Source organism: Diceros bicornis, chromosome 25, assembly GCF_020826845.1.
Source record: "Diceros bicornis minor isolate mBicDic1 chromosome 25, mDicBic1.mat.cur, whole genome shotgun sequence".
Classification (NCBI taxonomy): domain Eukaryota; kingdom Metazoa; phylum Chordata; class Mammalia; order Perissodactyla; family Rhinocerotidae; genus Diceros; species Diceros bicornis.
In genome coordinates this window covers 11,656,775-11,672,760 of record NC_080764.1, presented here as the reverse complement: position 1 = coordinate 11,672,760, position 15,986 = coordinate 11,656,775, and the positions used below count along the sequence as shown (strand labels likewise).

At 54.6% G+C, this 15,986-nt stretch overlaps 1 protein-coding gene across 2 annotated transcripts in view; it reads right to left on the bottom strand.

Moving 5' to 3' along the window:
• The window catches only part of PLA2G6 (phospholipase A2 group VI), a 58,714-nt gene extending 43,026 nt beyond the window's left edge, over positions 1-15,688 (bottom strand). The window contains exons 1-2 of one of the 2 annotated variants that reach the window (XM_058568373.1): positions 15,634-15,688; positions 5,638-6,024 (exon numbers count right to left, since the gene is read on the bottom strand). In XM_058568373.1, the coding sequence (XP_058424356.1) occupies positions 5,638-5,936 (299 nt within the window). In that variant the 5' untranslated portion in view covers positions 5,937-6,024; positions 15,634-15,688. Of the gene's footprint in view, positions 1-5,637; positions 6,025-14,870; positions 15,036-15,633 lie in introns of those variants that run through there. The other variant, XM_058568372.1, reaches the window with a different exon arrangement.
• Positions 15,689-15,986: the final 298 nt, after the last annotated feature.

The following is a 15,986-nucleotide window of genomic DNA, read 5'->3' as shown; positions in this document are numbered from 1 at the left end:
CATAGGACGATGTGAGTGTCAAGGCTGAGGGGCGAGGAGGACCCCATCCCACCTCCGGGTTCCGTGGGAGAAAGACTGGGAGAGAAAACTCTGGAGCGGCCTGCAGGGGAAGCAGTGTCCTCAGGGCAGAGCCTCGTTTGGGTTAGAGCAAGGAGGTGAAAGGAAGATTCAGAGAAAAGGTTGCCGAAGTGGAGGACTCATGGGGCTGTGTCTTCTCTCTCTTCTAGAACTGAACCCCTAGACTGAAGCCACCTGGCGTCAGCTCTGGGAAGCCTCTGCCTCAGTGGGAGCAGCCCGTGAATAAGCCTCAGGGGGTCTATGAACCTCGTGAAATTGTGTGCAAACGTGTGGATGCACATTTGGTGGTGAAGAGGATCCCCTGGGACTCTCAAGGAGGTCCTGGACCAAAAAATGGCCAAGGACCATTAGGCTACAGGGGTTCCAACTCCCCAGTTTCAAAGCCGAGCACAAGCCCTTCCTCACTGCTTCTCCAAAGCTCTCCTCCATCCATCCCTCCCTCCATGCCTTTGCATATGACATTCCCTCTCCCTGCAGTGCCCTCTCTCTCACACCTTCTCCTGGTGAAACCTTCCTCATCCTTTAAAGTCCATCTCTAACCCAACTACCCAGAGAAGCCTTTTCGAGCCCTCCTGTCCAGCACACTTGTACCCTCAGTGGTCACGGATTCATTCACCCAAGCAACAAATATTTACCGCACGCCTCCTGAGTGCCCGGCTCTACCCCGGGCATTAGGAGGAACGACTCAGACCCAGGCACTGTGCCTGAGGAGCTCTCTGGTCTAGTGGGGGAGACAGAGATGCAAACGGACATGTGGCCATCCAAGGCAAGAGGGGCTGACAGAAGTATGGACAGTGCTGAGGGAGGACAGGGGTGAGGACAGGTTCACAGCACAGGGACCGTGAGGCGAGTGAAGGAGCGGGGAGAGCAGTCTTAGCAGAGGGAAGAGCGAGGGCAAATAAAGAAGTGCAAGGGGGAGGTCTGTTCCGGGGACATAAGAGCTTTACACGAGCCCATGATGACATTTACCCCGCTGGACGCCGGGACAGATCCACCTTGGCCGGCCGCTGCCTCAGCTCTGTGAGGGCAGAGACCTGCCGTATTCAATCTGCTCGGTGAAGATGGGCTGTGGGCTGCATAAACGGGTGAACGAGCAAGTCACAGGGTACGTGGCCAGGACGCAGGCCACCCAGCCCGTCTGAGGTTTCCTGACAAGCAGTTTCACGGCAAAGTCCCACTGCGGAAGCGCAGAGGGCCTCAAAGGGCAGGCCCCGTTCGAGAAGCAAAGACCACATGTCGCACATGCTTTGATCTTTCCTCCCGGGATTCCTGGGAAGTGCAGCCGTGCGTCTGCTGAGATGCCAGTGAGGCACTGGCGGAGTTCATCAAACATCACGTGTCACAACTAAATGTCAGCAGTAAATGATTAATCCGTACCAGGAACAGAAGTATGGACGTTATCACAATGTACACAGCAGTGCTGCCAATGACCACGCCGGGGTTCACAGCAGAAGAGCCAGGGCCCTGGACCATATGTCAGACAGGGCCCAAGGATGGGCCCCCGGAGAGCTGAGCCCCGCCCAGCTGGCCACACTGCAAAGCAGCCCTGGTGGAAGAGAAGAGAGAGGTGGGTTCTGGAGCCAGAATGCCTGGGTCTGAACCCAGCTCTGCTGCTGACCTGCTGTGTGACCTTGGGCAAGTTACTTACATTCTTTGAGCCATGTTTCCGCCTCTGTAAGACGGGGTCAATAATACCCCTGCCTCCTGGGACTGTTGTGAGGATAAGGACTCAATACTGAGACCTCAGTGCCTCACACATGGTATGCACCAATATGACGCAGACGTTATTATCGTTGTTGTTGCCATCTGGATCAGCCAGAGCCCACCTCGCCGCCCAGCAGGGGTGCTGTGGGACTCACAGGCCTTAGGCAATACAACCTGAGGGTTCAGAAGATCCTGATTCCCTCCCAACCCTGAAGCTACGCCTGCCGGCTAAGAGCAGCTACGAACAACAGGAACACTCCTACCCAGAGCCGGAGGCTGGAGCAGGACCTGACATCTACCTCTAACACACTTAAGTACCTTGGGGACAGTTCAAAGCCCTCTAGGCAAATAAAGGAGAAGACATTTAAAACAGAACCTCAGTCCCCTGAAAAGGAAGTCTAACATACCAAGCTTTCTCTCCACAAACTGCAGGGTGTTCAGAGCAGTGCGGAGACCCTACGATGACCACCCCAGTGAGAACCCCAGGGCGCAGGCACAGTGCCCTGACCTCGCCCACCGCAGCCCTCACTCCCAGGTCACACCCTACTGCTTGCTGGGCGTTAGCATTTCTGCAACTCTTCATAACCTCACCTCCAGCATCCTACTCTCCAACCTGCACTCCCGCTGCCCAGCTCACGCCTTCGACAGCCCAGAATCCAACAGTCTCCCAGCCCCCTGGCACACGGGCCCTCAGTAAATACTGTTAAAGCTGAAGGAATACATCATACTTCTCACAAACCTGATCTGCGCCAGGCATCCTGCTGGGTGCTGGGGAATCACAGCGGGGTGAACAAGGCAGACCCAGCCCCTACCCCCATGGGGTTTGTGGTCTACCAGGAAGGAGGTCTACTGGGCACAGGGATAGGGTGCTACCGAGACACACAGCAGAAGCACCTACTCTAGCCTGAAAGCCAGAAGGGCAAGTAGAAAGGAGGCCACCAAGGAAGGGGAAAGTGTTGCAGGCTAGGGAAGGGTCTGGGCAAGGGCCAGGAGCACAGGGTGGCACGAGTGGAGACCAGAGGGAGAGGCACGGCCCCACTAGCGGCCCTTTTAAGCCATGCTAAGCACCTGCTGTGTTAAGGAAATAGGAAGCCCTTGAAGAGTTAAACAGGGGAGAGAATAACCAGATTTGCCCTCTAGAAAGATCACTCTGACAGCAGACTGGAAGAGGCTGGGAGGAGAGCAAGACTGCAGGCGGAGCAACAGCCTGGGGAGGGGGCAGTGCAGCAGGAGTCCACGTGCACGAGGACCACGGCCTGAAGAGAGCCAGCAGCAAAACAGAGGGGAACAGCAGCCCTGATTTTGGATTGGCACGTGGCTGGAATATAGGCTACACTTCCCAGGCTCCCTTGCAGTTAGTCGTGGCCATGTGACTAAGTCCTGGCCAATGGGACTCAGGTGGAAGGCATGTGTGCAACTTCTGAGAAGTGTCCCTAAAAAGGAATGCCCTTCTTACTCTGCCCTTCCGCCTTTCTGCTGGCTGGAATGGTGGATGTGATGGCTGGATCTGGTGTGGCCATCTGGGACCACGTAGTGACGCAGAGAACAGAGGCCACACATGGTGGAGCAACAAGACAGAAGGAGCCTGGGCCCCTGAGGACACTGAGGAGCAGAGCGGCCACACTAGCCCTACCTGCCGTGGCTGTCACTTAGGATAGAATTAAAATTCTATTCTGTTTAACAACTATTATGTTGGGCTTTCTATCACTGGAGCCGAACCTAAGCATAATTAATAGAGAAGCAGCAGCAGACCCAAGACATACTTGGGAGGAGAACCCAAAAGAACTCGGCAACGACCTGGATCTGGGGGTGAGGGAGCCCGAGGAATCAAGGATCACCCCTGGATTTCTGGATTGAGCAACCACATAGATGGACGGTGATGCCATCTGCTGAAATGGAAATGCTTGAGTGGGAGCAGGTAGAGAGAAAAAGAAAAAGGCTCCAGAGCCAGTGAGGGACATCAGGAACTCCAAGAGGAGACCTGTGCTTAGCGTGCAACCCCACCCAGTAATGCTCCTTATTCGATCTAAATACATGAAAACACCACTGCAGCACAGAAAGAGAAATGGAGTAGGAACCAGAAGACATGGATTCTGTTTCTTCACTGCCTCCTGTGCAAGCTTGGATGGAGCACTTCTCATCCCTGAGCCTCAGTTTTCTCATCCATAAGATGGGATACTGCCTTCCTTCTTACCTCAACGGGTGGTAGGAGGACATGCTAGTGGACCACATGTGAAAGCACTGTAAACTATAAGGTGCCACCCAATCAAGGGCAGTAACGGTACAGGGGTAGCTAATAAACCGTTGGCAAAGTGTTTAACCCCCCGGGACGGCGGTCTGCCCACAATGGGGCTCAAGCTCACTGAGAAAAATCTGGACTCCTGTCAAGGGATATTGACAACTGACAGGACTTGGTGATGACGTGCACGTGGAGGGTGGGGGAGCCCCAGGGTAGGGCACCTCAAACGTAAGGGTGAATGCCCTTCAGAAGGAGTGGACCCACAGCCTGGCCAGCTGCATAGTCGGAACAGCAGCCCTCAGCTGCTGGCCTGGGGAGCTTCTGCAGCTGCAGGTGGAAGCCGGACCGTCCTGACCAGGGCCAGCAGCTCAGGCCCGTCTGCACCCAGAGTTTAGACTAGTCCTCCTGTGTTAACACTGCGTCTGGACTGGGTGCACAGTCCCACTGTGGGTGCCTCTGCCTCAGTTTCCTTTTGGAGCCGGGCCCTGAATTCTCCCCTGATTAGCAGGGGCCCTGATCCCCTGCCTCGCTCTTCTCCTGGTGGCTGGACCCTGACTGCCAGCTCGACACCTTCTGATACTCTTGCTGCTGTGCCTCCTCAATCAGAATGATGCCCAGAGGTTCCCTGCAGCCTCCCTTCTCACCAGAGCCCTGGATGCACCCAGAGTCCAGCCAGAGCCATCTGCCTGCAGGCTCCCCCTCCACGCCTCTGCACATCTGAAACGACCGTATCCACTTTGTTCTGCTAGATACACTCCTACTCTTTCCTCCAGATGCAGAGTAGCCCACCAAGGAGCCATCACCTCCTGTGACCCCACTGTTCCTCACACGGTATTACAACGCCTGGTTTGCAGGGGGGCCTCCCCCAAGGACTGCACATTCCTTGAAGACACAGAGCATGTTCTGTCATCTCACAGCGCCAGCTGGGCCTAGCCCAGGGCCCTGGGCTCTGGAGACACTGGAGGTCGCTGATGCATGGTGAACGGAGGGATGACAGGAAAAGCCAGATGGGTGAACACGGGAGGAAGGGCTCTCAGTACCAGCCAAGTCAACGCTAGTCCGTCAAGCTCCTCTGGACCCTGCATTTGGGGTCCTTGGCCACTCCCCTCCACTTTTCTCAACCAGCCCTGCAGCTGGCTCGGTCCCTTCAGCCCTGTCCTGGCTTGCTACCCTTTCCTCTAGCCCATGGGAGGCCCAGCATGCCCTGAAAAGCGACAGCTGTCCACCCCCTACAGGCCCTCCTCAACAACCCCTGTGCAGCCCGACAAGGACGGTCGCGCCTTTAAAGATCAGGGCTACAGGGGATCCCTGGGCCTTACCCAATCTGACCCTTCTCGGCATCCCCGCCCTTCCTCCTCCCTCCATCTGCACGAGTCAAGACTGAGGCAGGATACAGCCCGGTCTTCTATCCCCACACCCTGCCACAGGACCCTGATGGGCCAGAAGGTGTGGGGTCTAGAAAGCCTTCCCTGCATTCTAAGAGCAGTCCCCTCTCTGCCACCCTCTCTGGAGCCCTGAGATGTAGCCCCAAAGAAGATGCTCCTCTGAGGGACCTCCAGTCTGAGACATGGATGGTGTCAAAGGAAAGAAGCGTGTCATAGCTGATCATTACCCACCGGAATCCACTCTGTGAGTTCCTGGGGTTGACCAGGACGCAGTCCCAGGTGCGATGGAAAGTGTTCTGGAACAGAATCAGCTGCCCTTCCTCCCGAACCCGGCCACTCGAGGTATAGTCGGCCACAGCCACCTCCTTCACCCGGAATGGGTTCGAGAACAAGTTGCTGACGTTACTGAGGGTATTGACCAGGCGGCCGAAAAACTGCATCTTCTGTGGGGCAGGTGGGGAGGCCCCACCGCCTTTCCCCTCAGTCTGGAAGAAAACGGGGTCTCTGGTCAGCTGGGCTTGGTCTCCCATGCCCACCTCACCAAGTGCAGCGGGTTCCTGCACAGGCACCCAGATTGCACGCCACCAGCGCCGTTCCCGATTCTGGGCCTGGAGGCACCTGGAAAGGAGAGGAAAGAAAGAGAAAAGGCAGTGAGCGGGAGGTAAGGTCCAGTGGGAAGTTACAGAGCTGCCACTGTGCACAGATGACCAGAACTCTCCTGCTCCCTGACCCACTGGCCTCAACAGAGGCTCGGCTGCCCCCTCTGGAGTGCGGAGCCACACTGACCAAAGGAGAGAGCAGACGTGAACGCACGGGACAGGCCATCCTGCCCGTGCAGACAGAGGGCTTCTCACTCCGCAAAGTAAGGAGTCAACTTTTTGGTAATCAGAGAGCTTGGCAGGGGTCATTTCAATTCCACAAACAAAACCAGTGTCCCCTCTCGACCAGACACCGCAAGCAGACCAGGATCATCTCACTCTCCATCGGGGGGACAGAGGGACTGTAAGCATTTGTCTAAAACCTTTGGCACCTGCCACCACTGGTTTCCCAAGGAGCTCTGAGAGAACACAGAACCAAGCTCCTCGGAAATGAGAGTGAACGCAGAGACTTCGAAACAGCGAACACGTGTTTGGGTGGAAATTTTACACTTCACATTCACAGGGTCACAGTTTCTGCTATGGAAATGGTCCCCAGTTTGGATGACTGAATTAGATGTCTCGTTATTTCCTGGGCTCCCAGAAAGCATACTGCCTTCCTAAGGCACTGCTACTAAAGCCAGGTGACAATCAGCTGGAGGCCACCCTCTGCCTCTGTGCCAGGATGTCACTGCCAAGAGCGGGTCAGGCTCTGAGGACAGAGCGTGGGAGTGTGGGTGCCCGGGGGAGAGGACATCTGAGCAGACACTAGTTCACACCTGGCCTATGTGTTGAGGAGGGGATCAACCTTAGGGATAAAAGGAAGAACACGAGGCCTACAAAGAATCATCTACGAAGGTAATAAGGGTCAACAATGAGAATTCCACCAAGAGATGGTTACTGAGCACTTACGAGGTAGCAGGCCCCAAGCTAAGCACTTCACGTAACTGTCTCATTTAATTCTCTCAAAACCACATGAGGAAGATGCACTGAGCACACAGCACAGCTCTGCAGCAAAAGTGCATTCAAATCCTGGCCTCACCACTTACCAGCTGTGGGACCTTGGGCAAGTTACTTAACCTCTCTGTGTCTCAGTTTCCTCATCTGTAACATGAGGACCATAACAGTGCCCAATAATAGAAGCTGGCAGATAGTAAATGTTCAATAAACATTAGCCCTCTTTACTTCAATGATCCCCCTTTTACAGATAAGGAAACTGAGGCTCAGAGAACCATGACTGCAGAGCTTTGAAAACGCTCTGAAGCTTTGTAATGTCCTTCTTTTTATGATTAGTAGTAAGATGTGGTGGGAGCAGACTGTGAGCCTCAGTTTCCCCTTTAAAATGAGGACGATGCTCACCTCTCCTATGTTGAGGATTAAATGAGAACGCTCGTGAGGATGCCTAGACCTGTGTCAAGTTCCTTCTTTCTTCTGCACTTGGGAACTGTAAGGACGGAGAGCTGGGTGCCTGCGCCCCTCCCCACAGCCAGGGGAGAGGCGAGGGACCCCAAGGGAAGGCGTGGGAATTGGTCCCAGGAGACCTCCCCAAAACGGATGACACAGCATGCATATCAATGTGCATTATAACGATTTTCGTTTTGACACAGACAGGGAAGCAACTTCAACATCCATCATTACAGGAATTGTACATCATGATACGTTTGCCCCAGAGACACGTGTGGGCATTTAAAGCTGTGACCGTGAAGGTTATAACAACTCAGGAAAAGCGCGTGGCGTTCTGGTACAGGCTCAGGGGCGTTGAGTCCGACACTCCCTGTGCTGTTCGTGGGCTGCAAACACGGCCTGCGGAGCCCCTGCCCAGCCCTGCAGCCCCCTGCGCGAGTCCCGCCCTGTCCCGCCCTGTGCTCCAAACCACGCACGATCCCAGAAAGCAACGCTGTTTCGCACCTCCCTGCCTGTCCACGCTGATCTGTCTATCCACGATGTCCTTCTTTGTCTGTCTAGAAGAGCCCTCATCAGTCTTCAAGCCCAAGCTCGGCCACCACACCCTCCTTAAAGTGTTCCTGATGCCCTGGCCCAGCCGCCAGGTTCTCCCTCCCTGTTCTGTGCTGCCCGTCACTTTCAACACATTTCTATTATTAGAGCCCAGCCTGTTATGACGGACCCCCCCGCCAGACTGTACACTGCACAATGCTAACCCCACCAAATGCTCCCGTGCTCTTTCTGTGCTCTGGCCCTGTTCCCAGAGGTACATATACTAATTATTTCATCTGCACCACCACCCTATGACATCCTTACCACTGTTATCCTCATCTTCCACATGAGCAAATCAAGGACCAGAGAGGTAAAGTCACAGGCCCAGGGGCACACAGCTAGCAGGCAGAAGAGCAAGGACTAGAGCCCAGACGGGCTGGCTCTGGAGTCTGAGCCTCCTCAGGGCAGCTGCCGCTCCTCTGTACACTCACCCTGAGCACAAAGCTTGGCCCAACGAAAGTTTGTTAAAACGTAATTTACATAATTTACCAGTAAAAATTATGCACAGCAAAAAAAAAAAAAAAGACTGATAGAAAATATACCAAAATACTAAGGGCAGATGAGGGTATTGGGTTTATGGGCAATTTTTTTCTTTTCTCTGTTTTCCAAATGGTATGGAAAATGATTACATGTTTTGAAGAAAGCAGGAGTATAGGCTGAGCCCCCAGGGCCTGCAGCTGGGGAGATGGGGGGCCCGTGGGGGTCAGGCCTGGCTCAGACAAGCAGCACAGCGGAGAGGCGCTCACAGGAAGCGGGCGAGTGGGCAGCATCCAGCACCCACCAGCCCGCTCGGGTCAGGGGAGGAGAGTCACCACGGGGTCCAGCCGGATGGAAGGAAGAGACCCCGCCCCAGAGGGGAGCCACCTTCCTCAGGACCAGGGGCGGGCGGCGGCCTGGCCACGGCCAGGACAGGCTGGCTCTCTTCCAGCCTTGCAGGGTGGCTGTGAGGACGAAATGACACAATGAAGGGAAAGTGTCCAGGACGCTGGCCCACCGTAGGCACACAAACCGTGAACACTGCTATCACGAGGTGAAGAAAGGAAACTAAAACCACCGGGCCACATCCTGGAACAATCCTAACAGGCCAACCAGGAAAGCGGCAAGAGCGCTCACTTCTCGTTTCTCTCATCTTCCTCCCATCCCACCACCTCTGACCTCAGAGCCCAGATTCTTTCCAGCACAGCTGCAGCGGGAGGACGCCGGGCTGGGGAGAAGGCTGCCATCCAGAACCCGTAAGGTCCCTTCCACCCGACTCCTTCCCTGCACAGCCCCGCCACCCCTCACTCTCTCTCCTTCTCCCTTCTCACAGCTGTTTGCCCTCTGACCTCCCCACGAGGTGAACACGAGCTCTTACCTACTGACAACTGTCCTCTGTGGCTCCTCACCTGGGCTCGCTCCCTGCACATAGGTGATGACAGGGTCCCCCGACAGGGACCATACACTCCTGGGCACCTGAGGCTGCTTCAGGCTGCTCTCTCAAATGCCACAAGCAGTGAGACATAAACCCAAGAGCTTCTGTGGTAACAGTGACGGCGACAATTCTGCCTATCCACTCTAGGTGTCAGTTTTGTCTCCCCTACAGTGAGGCTGGGTACTTTGAGCCTGTTCTCCTTATTTTTGCTCACCCATCCCCTCTCAAAGGCGCAGCCTGCCTGCTTAGTTCCTTCAGGGAAGACTTACAGAGTGTCTGCTGGGTGTGAGGAGCCCCTGGAGGAGCTATGAGGCAGGAAGGACAAGCATTATTATCCCATTTTAGAGAATAAGAAACTGAGGCCCAGAGAGGCCTCAAATTGTGGGTGTTCAAAGGGCAATTTAAAGTGGGCATGTTGATGTCCACCAGGGAAGAAAACAAACAAAAACCCTTACTGTGATCCAAAGAGATTGGAACCGACAGGCAGACTCTTTGGTGAGTTTCTAGAAGTGGCTAGTTGGGTTCATAAAATGAGTAGTCACAGGGGAACCCAGGCCTATTCCCTGTCTCAAAAAGTGCACAGTCCCTTGCGGGTGTTAGAGTCTGGAAAGTATGGCTGGCTGGAGGAGGCGACTCCTTAGCAAAACTCTGAAGTGGGGACCGGGGAGAGAGGGCTTCCCAGCAGACAGAGCAGACAAGAACGTGTGGGAGGGCATGGGGACAGGAGCCTGAGGGACTCATCTGGGAACGAGCATTTTCATGGGGACTGTGCGGCACAGAGCGGGGACTATGGTTACTGCTGTGACAACACGAACACTGGTCACCACGGAGCCATTTGTCCAGCATCTGCTATGCCAGCCACGCTCACAGCCACAGTAAAGTGGGCTCTTTATCACTAGCTTACAGACAAGTAGACAAGCTCTAGAAGTGCAGCGGAGGATGGGGAGCATGAGTCAGTGATGGGGGTGCTTAGGGAGACCTCAGTCCCCAACTACCTGGTTCCTCCTCGGTCATGAACTCCCTGAAGCACTGTGGGCAGGTCTCAGGCAGAAGAGGAAGTGCAAAGCTGCCAGTCCCTGGGCCCGGTCCTCTCTTCTGCTCTGGACGGTTATCTCTTCCAGAGAGCAAGGGGCCCTGGGTTTTCAAACTTCCTGGCCTGTCCGACCTGGAACGCGCCCCCCATTCCTGTCAAAGCCTCTGCTCATCCTTCAAGGCCCCGCGGCCCCCTGTGATGGCTCAGAGCCCTAGATCTGCCCCTCCTGCGACGCTCTCCCTTCCAGCTTGCACTATAGCCCTTTCCAGACACACACACCTGAGGGCCAAGTCCACCCCACCCATCCCTCACCTGCTCTGTGCCTACCGCAGGATGCAAATCGGACTCCGTGCTTACACGTGTCCAGCGGCTCGCCATCACCTTCCAGAGAAAGTCCAGGCTCCAGGGCGGGGATGTGAGCGTCCACATGAGCTGGCCCAGCCCAGCTTTCCAGCCCTCCCCTCTTGCACTGCGACTCCTGCCATGTTGCACCAGACACCCCCCGGAGCACGCCCCACTCACGCCTCAGTGTACCCACACACACGCCCCCCGACCTAGACGGCCCTCCCCACTTTCTCCACCGGTCTCAGAGCATGCGCTCCAGAAAGGCCTGTCAGACAAATGAATACACCCCTTCCTGTCCTTCACATGCCATCTCCTCCAACAGTCATACCCTGTGCCTCCCCTCCTCTCAGCCCGGCGTGTACGCACTCCTTCCTCCATACACGCCGCCCAGTGCACCCCCATGGGAGCACTTCTCCTGTGACGATGGTGGGGTATCTGTTGTTTTGGGCTGCTCACCCCTTTTATTTGTTTACCAGGCACCTAGCATGCTGTTCCTGACACACAGTGGGTATTTAATAAATGTTCGGTGAATGAATGAGTGAGAACAAATGAATGAACCAACTGGAAGCCCCCAGGGCCGGCACCTCTGAGCCCCGCCCCCCCTTATCCCCTCGTGGGTGGTGATAGAGCGCACACCCTGGGCCCCCACTCTCAGCTGCCCAGCACGTCACACAGTGGAAACGCTCAGGAGGCTCACTCCTGCAGCAGGGGACCTGTATGGGACAGCTGCTGGCCTCAGGCCGAGTACCGGCTTTGGCTGGGAAAATTCGGCTTCATACACCGTCAAGGTGCTTGACGCTGGGCTCGTTCACACGCCAGGCAGAGGAGCCCCTCCAAGCGCTCTGCTCTGCTTCCTTCCTGACCCAGAGGCGCGTGACAGGATCCCGCAGGCAGCGGGGCCAGGAAGCTGACCGCACAGGAACGGCCACTCGGGGCATTCTGGGAGCACACGCACAACTGCTCTCGGAAATCAGCCTTCAGGAGCCCCGGCTGCTTACAACAGGATGTCCCACGATTGGAACAACTGGCACAGGACAGCGACACCCTCCCGTGCAACCGACGGCCCCCCACCCACTGCCCTGGCAGGATGGGCTGAGAACACGGCGGGGATCAGAGCCCCATCCTGCTCTGACCACCACGGACTTCCTTCCCGCAGCCTCACCGTCTGCACCTCTCAGCACGTGAGCGCGTCACCACACTGGCCTCCGTCCCGTCACGAGGCTACCGCGCTTTAGGGCTGGCAAAGCGTTTTCACACCTGTTAGCTACCTTGAAGCTCGAAAATGCCCATGAGATAGAGACAGTGCGATTGTTATCCCTGTTTGGCATATGGGGAAACTGAGGCCCAGAGGGAGGAAACAGGAAGTGTTGCCTGGTGGCTGGACTCATGTCTTCTTCCTCAGACTCCTGAACAGCACTAGGCAGAGGGCCTGCACACAGCAGGCACTCAATTAGCAGCCAAGTCCAACGTCATTTCCATCTCCCATCTGAGCCTCTGGACCTCCAAGACTGCCTCCAAAACAACATGTCCCTCTAAATGTCCATTCTGACCGCAGCTCATCCCAAACCCTTCCCTCAGCAAGTGAAGAGTGGGGAAGGGTTTGCTCCTGTCACCTTACACCCCAACAACACTGCCACATTCACCCAGCACCCACTGAGCACCAGGCCCCTCACAAAGTGTTTGAGGTAATTATCACATTTGATCCTCAAAACACTCATAAGAGAAGGTATCCTTCTCCCACATTACACACAGGCATAGGAGGTTATGAAATTCTAATTAGCTGGAATTCAGAGCACCGGCTTATAATCCTCAAACTGGCTTTAGGAGAAAGCCTGAACACAAAGTGGCTGAGCGAGGCTTGATGTTCAGTCTCCTGTACTCCCAAAGCTAAGGCCCTCATCTAAAAACGCACTGCCACTCATATGCGCCAGAGGAAAATGCCTTTTCAAAAAAGGAAAAGGTGTCTCTTTCATTCACTCTGCTTAGCTGGACCACGGCTGGGAGCAGGCTGCCCCAGAAGAGTTGCTGGAGCTCCCAAGGACGGGAGACACTGGGAACTTTAAGTGATCTGTGGGCCTGCGGCTTGGTACAGGGCGGCTCATTTTATGATTCATTCTACAAATATTTATCACGGACCTATTCTGTAGAAGGCATTGTTCCAACTGCTGAGAACACATTAGCGAACAAACCAGACAAAATCTCTGCCCTCCTAGAACTTATATTTTAATATGAGAGGGCTATAATAAAGAAGATAAATAGGCAAAATATATACATAGGTTCTAGACGCTGATTAAGTGCTGAGGAGAAAAATAAGCCAGACAAGGGAGATAGAAGTTTCCAGGTGGAAAGGGAAATTTTAGATAGGGTGAACAGGGAAGTCCTCACCAAGAACTTGACTTTGAATAAAGACTTAAAGGAAACGAAGGCAAAAGTCATATGGATATCTAGGTGAAGAGTTTTCTAGGCAGAGGGAAGAGCACGTGCAAAGGCCCTGGGGCTGGAGCATGCCTGGTGAATACCAGGAACAGCAAGAAAGCCATTGAGGTCAGAGAGATAACAGGGAGCGAGGCACGTACAGTGAGAACAGAAGCCATGGCAGGGCTTGGAGCAAAGGAGCAACATTAACAGATCACTCTACCGCATGCGGGGTATAGAGAGGCCTCAAGGAGAATCTCACAGCTTTGGTCTGAGCACTGAAAGAAGAATACTGCCATTTCCTAAAGATGGGAAAGTGAGTGGGAGGGCCAGATTTTGCTGGAGGTGGGGAAGGGATGAAGGGGATATATACCAAGAGTTTAATTCTAAATACTTTAAGTTTGAAATGCCTAAGTTTGAGGTGTTGAGCCAGCAACTATGTACGTGAGTCTATCATTCAGGGGAAAGGTCTGGACTGGACTGGAGATATAAATTCGGGAGCTGTCAGAGCAGAGATAGTACTTAAAGCCATGAGCTGGGTGACATCACCAAAAAAAATGAGGATGGACAAAAAAAAGAGAAGAGGCATTTAAGGCACGGACCTATTAAAACATTCTCCCAGGAGCCACTCTCTTCAAAGTTAAGCTCATAACACAAGGCCCCCCCTTCAGTACAGCCCCTCACCCCTCCCACACACACCCAGTACACATGTGCACACACACACAGAGCACTTAAATTCCTCCTTCCTTTCTCTTGGTGATGTCAGTCTGCTAAGTGAGAAGGAAATTCCCTTTCGGGGATACTGTCATGTAACAAGAAAGTAACCCGGGAAAGGGAGAAAAAGTGCCCTGGCACTGAGACAACAGTAGTGACCCTTCCACAGCAAGGCAATTACACAGGCTGTGGTGTTACAAAGTGCTGTGTCCAGATTCCAGCTCCAACCTCACGAATCCTTGTAACCTCAGGCAACTCATCTCACCCTCTATTCCTTACGTTAAATGGGAATGACACTGGCTACGTCAAGGGAGGCCGAGAACTTAGTAAACAGTCCAGTAATATTTGTTAAACAAATGAGGAATGGATGAACGAATGAATGGTGAGGATAACACATAAAAGGTCCTGACTCATAGCAAATGATCAATAAATACAACCAAACACTAAATGAAAGACAGTGTACCTTCTACTAGTCTTTCCCTCCTCAATTTTTCATTCCATCCCTTTCCCTTTCCTGCCTACGACACAACAGCAAAGTCATGCATTTGTACAGGACCATCCTGATTACCAAGCTTTGCCTTCTATATTTTCTCAAATTTTGAACCTCTGGCAGCATATGAGGGGCAGGAAATGCAATCCCCCTCTCACAGATGAGGAAACTGAGACTTGGACCCGACTCCAGGAACATTTTAAGGCAGAGACAATAACAAAAACACTGCATTCAGCCCAAGGGTGGAGCATCTGTGTTGCCAAACCAAACCTGCCTAACATCCTGTTGGGCGGGTAAGAGGGCAGGTGAGGGAAAGACCCAGAAGCTTAGGGGAAGGGAAGGTATTTGTTTGGGGTCATGTGAATAGTCCATTAAAAAAATGGGCACAGATCCCTGAGCCCTGCGCCCTCCCTGTCCCACACTCACTGGCCCGCCCGTCCCAGTCACATGGCCACACAGGTCACATGCTCCCTGTCACCAGCTTCCAGGTGATCTGCGGGTGCAGGAGGTGGACACAGGATTGGGGGGTTGGGAGACTCTGGGGTGATGAGGCTATGGAGAAGGAGGCAGCATGGTGGGGAGCAGGCACAGACGAAATCTGGAGGCACAAGATACACAATAAGCAGGGAGACGCAGGGAGTTAGAAACAGTAAAATGGAGAACTGGGGAGAGAAATGGAAGAATGTAGAAAAGAGACAGAGGTGAAGTGGGGAATCGAGTGGGAATACGCAGAGGCGAAAAAATTAGGAGCACTGAGAAAGGCACAGGAAGGAAGGTGGGATCAATCAACGGGGCCCAGAGGGAAAGCTGGGGGTGCCAAGAGGCACTGAGAGTTGGAGGAAAACGAGAAGGGGGTGACTCAGGAAGTGAGGGATAGAGGGGAGACACACAGACAAGACTGGGGTACTGAAGGGGGCCCCAGGGTCGAAGCTGGGGTCCCTGGGGGACCACAAGTTGGAGATGAGACAGAAGCGGTCACGGGATGGGAGCTGGGGATGCTAAGAGATCAAAGGGCGAAAGCAGGGGGCACTCAGGGGGTCACACAAGGGTCAATGGAGGACACGCCTCAGAATTGGGGAACACAAGGTAGATCCGAACGAGGGGCCGGATGGACACCACGGAGTCTGGGGCGCGGAGAAGGTTTGGGAAGGGGCCCCCCGGGCCCCGCCTTCCCTACGCCGTCACTCACCTCGCTTTACTCAGCACTTCTACTTCCTTCTACTTCCGCAAACAAACGAGCCCCGGGCCACGTGACGGCCCCCGCTCTCCGCCAATCGCCGAAGCCCGAGCCCCAGGCCGCGGCTGCAGCCCCGCCCCCGCGCCGCGAGCCTTGCGCGCGAGGAAGGCGGGGGCGGGGCGCCGCCATCGTTTATAACTGCCCAATGGAAGGGGCTCCCACCGCCGAGGGGGGCTGGGCTTTGGGCTGGAGCCAATCCACGGCGGCGGGGCGCGGCCATGTCGGTGCGGGGCGGAAGGGCCGCGTGACGGCTCGTTGGCAGACATGTTGATGCGGGGCAGAAGACGGCCTACTTCGCTCTCCGC